General features: G+C 31.4%; 1 protein-coding gene across 1 annotated transcript; it reads left to right on the forward strand.

The window, feature by feature from the left end:
- The first annotated feature begins 1,210 nt into the window (after window positions 1–1,210).
- On the forward strand, window positions 1,211–2,966 carry LOC116345565. Its single transcript, XM_031775000.1, has 4 exons — window positions 1,211–1,472; window positions 1,536–2,491; window positions 2,583–2,793; window positions 2,857–2,966. Exons 1-4 carry the CDS (start codon window positions 1,211–1,213, stop codon window positions 2,964–2,966), a joined length of 1,539 nt encoding a protein of 512 aa, XP_031630860.1.
- Window positions 2,967–3,833: the final 867 nt, after the last annotated feature.

Here is a 3,833-nt window from a genome sequence, read left to right on the forward strand (position 1 = left end):
CTAGGGGGATTTATCTATTTACGAATATAACATATACGCTAAATTATTTGCACTATTTTATGAAACATAAGTTATTCGCTATATTCAGTAACATATTCGCAATAATCACATAATAAACATAACATCTAGTAGTTCACCTGTTATAGTGTACCATATTTAACTATGCATATTTGTGTTAAAACCTTCGAATATTTTGCGTATATTTCGTATATAAAGAATATTTTTTTTATTTGAATATACTGTCATTTTCTGCGTTTATTCCGCATCTAGTACTACACTGAATTTTGACGGTTGTGTTTGAACAACCAACTCAGCAGTTGTGTGTACATCATGTTAATAACATGTCAAATCAGCGACCAGCATCAACACAATATTTCAAGAAAATTGAAAAGTTTTTGGATTCTAATTTTCCAGAATTCATAATTAATATTTTAGCAAGTTCGGGATTCGACAGTGAACTTTCTTTAATTTCATTAAAAGAAGAAAACATCAAGGCCATAACAACACATTTGAATGAAAATCGGCATTTGGTAGCGGGTACAATATATGAAGATCAAGAAACAATTAAATTAAAGCCGGGACATATATCCATCATTTTAAATATTCCTAGATTCATCAGAGATTTGAAACTAGCGCAAAAAAAACAAAAAAACATTAAAACATCGAAACGTTGACAACAACTTTGATCCAGCACAAAAATTACAAGAAGCTGAGAAGAAACTCATTGAAAAAGTGCGTAACTATCTAGTAAAAATTAATCTGAAACTAACTGTTAGTGAGAATTCTATTTTGGACTTGGAACGTGTTGAAAGTGAATATAAATGTCGATTCGAATGTCCCAGGTGTTTTAAAAAAATACCGTGTACATTTAAAAATTTTTGGATCATAAGCAACCTTCAAAGTCATTTGAAACGACATAACCAAGAAATATATATCCAATTGAATGAGAATGACACTGAAGTAAATGATCTGCTAACAAATGCAAGGAATATTCTAACTGATACATCAAAGCAAACATTGCCAACATCAAATACACAAAACGCTAGACAAAACGTCAATTCTTTGCCGCCAATCGAACACCTCGATAATTCTGGCGCCAACTGAACTGTCAAAAAAAACATTTTCTCGAACACTGTCACATCGAAACAGTACCACTGTCGTGCAACTAAATTTAACTTTGAAATAAAACGTACATAAAATCGCCAGCATAATGTTTTACGTAGTATATTTAATAAATCCACGATTAAATGTGATTGTGCCACAAAAATGGATCTTAAACCACGAAAAACAACTCGAAAAAGATATGTTTTTTGGTGTGAATTCGAATCAAGTTGTCCTGTGCTACTATTCATCTGATGCGTATAACCATCAGGGTGAACCAGATACAGAAATTTTACCAAATTTCAATTTGCCAATCGATTGTGAATTCCCTAATGAAGGGTGTTACAAAGCCAAAATTAAAGTTTTTAAAAGTAAGTATCGATGAAATTTCTTATATACTGTATATAATATTCAAAAATATGGAATTTTATTAGTGAACTTTGATGATGCATTGGCTTATGCGCAACGTCAACGTCAAAGAAATCCACCAGTTTATAACGTTGATCGCTTGTTTGAGTTACCGATTCCAGCTCTGACACCAGATCAAAATAATGCCGTTGATCCACTAAACGTAGATGACAACGTCGATCTTAATGGTACTGGAGATGGTCCACCAATTGAACATGCTAGTGAAGAAGCAAATAATTTGAACGGTGGAAACGAAAACATTGTTGATTTACAGCCATGTAACAACGATGAAGAATCAAACACGAATGATAACATGGTTACTGGTACAATCAACACTGACGGACTCAATCAACAATCTATTAGTGAATCTATGGTTGAAAATCATACTGAAAACTTTGAAAATGTCACAAGAGCTAATAATGGAACCGATCAACGAAATGTTGAATCGATGGCTGAAGAGCACACCGAAAACATTGAAAATGCCACAGGAGCTAATGACGAAACAAATGAACTATCCGGTGGTGAATTGATGACTGAAGAACACATCGAAAACTTTGAAAATGCCACAGGAGCTAATGATGAAACAAATGAACAACCCGATGGTGAATTCATGACTGAAGAACACAATGAAAATATCACACTAGGTAATGATGAAATTGATCAACAATCTGGTGGTTCATCTCAGTTTGATAATAATATCGAAAACTTAGCCGACGCTACAATGTCCAATGGAAACAATCAGCAATCTGATTTATTATTTGGTTCAATTAAAGGCATGGGTGTTCCGTACATCGCACGACATACCCAGAATAATGACGCAATAAATGAACTATTGGAAAATACGGTTGAAAACAGAATCGATGACGATGTATCTATCATGATTGGAGCAGCAGGTGTACCAAAACCAATGTTTATGACTTCAGATGAGCTCGTCAAAAGAGAAAATGACATATTGTCCGGCAATAAGCCATACAATGAAATCGTAAGCAGTAATCTCTATACTCTTTTCATTTTTATAATTTTATATATTTTTAAATGGTAATATATGTTGGATATTTGTACGTATAATGCAGGATGGTGGTGATCGTATTTACTTGGTTGGTGGAATTCGGATTTCAATTCCACTGCGTGTGATTAATGCCTTCAAGTCTTGGGTCGATAGTCCAGATGCCGATAATTTGCATTTCGATGAAATCTTCGTTCATACGCTACTGTTGACAATGGTCACAGCAGCTGATTTGGTTGCATCGGAAATAAGTGATCCGGTTTTGTCATTCATTTTTGGTATTAATTCTTTAACGATTTTAAATGTATAAATGTACTGAACTCATTTCATTTTTTTTAAAGATTTGCTTGCTATTCGAGTAAAGGACGATGAAAGCCGTTTGGAAAAATTCAACGCACACGTGAACCGATTGGTCGAGAAAAAACGCCGAGAACAGTTGCAAAGAAAGTGATTTTAAATCAAAAGCCTAGTCGAAAGCAATTTACTTTTTGTTATTGCCTTATTAATGCGTTAGTTTTATGATTAGCATATTTTTATACCAAGAAATACCTCAAAAATACTTTATACTAGACTTTAGAAGAAACTATAAGTTTTCTATGAGAGTAAAAAAGCCTAGAAAAAAAACTCACAAATTAAAATCCACATATAATATAATATTGATATAATTTAAATGAAGCATTATTTTTTGACGCAGCAATGAACATAAAAAGTTTAAGATTAAATTATTCAATCTTAGATAAATATAAAGAGAATATAACATAAGCAAGAGGCCAATTAAAAAGTTAAAATTATTATTTACTTTATCTTATAAAAACAAACAAAAACCAAAGTGAATCAAATTTATCATTAAAATTTCACTACTGAAAAACCAGTGTAAGAGCTAGGTGTAAAAGTAAATAATTTAAAACTACAAATCATACGTTCTTTAAACATAAACGTCCTGAAAATAAATAAAACCAAATAATAAAAAATTACATGACAAAACAAGAAAGTATTAAATTCAGGCAAAAATCACACAATAACAAATTTAAATTCAAGCAGGAAATACTTCCCAAATTATTTCACATTTATAATAAATTAGGTTTGCATCGGTTTGCATCAAATATTTCATATCTGAAAAACTAAAGAATAGAATTGGGTTACTATTGAATTCAACTACAATTTAATAAATGTCCTTCATTTTGAGAATAAATAAAATTAAAACATTTTATGTTGAAAAGTAAAACAGAAAAAGTACAAAAAATAAAACTCAAAGATTTACAATCTAGTTTACACTAGAGTTTACCACAATTCAATAGTAGTACAAATGAAAACATGT

This window comes from Contarinia nasturtii, unplaced genomic scaffold, assembly GCF_009176525.2.
Source record: "Contarinia nasturtii isolate CC-2019 unplaced genomic scaffold, AAFC_CNas_1.1 Cnas_scaffold_1361, whole genome shotgun sequence".
NCBI classification, from domain to species: Eukaryota; Metazoa; Arthropoda; class Insecta; order Diptera; family Cecidomyiidae; genus Contarinia; species Contarinia nasturtii.

Bases quoted from the DNA above. Each gene is read 5' to 3' on its own strand.
- LOC116345565 (XM_031775000.1), top strand. From the start codon at position 1,211: ATGTTTTACGTAGTATATTTAATAAATCCACGATTAAATGTGATTGTG. The intron at 2,492-2,582 runs GTAAGCAGTAAT...CGTATAATGCAG, and splicing joins ATAAGCCATACAATGAAATC to GATGGTGGTGATCGTATTTA. The intron at 2,794-2,856 runs GTATTAATTCTT...TTTTTTTTAAAG, and splicing joins GGTTTTGTCATTCATTTTTG to ATTTGCTTGCTATTCGAGTA.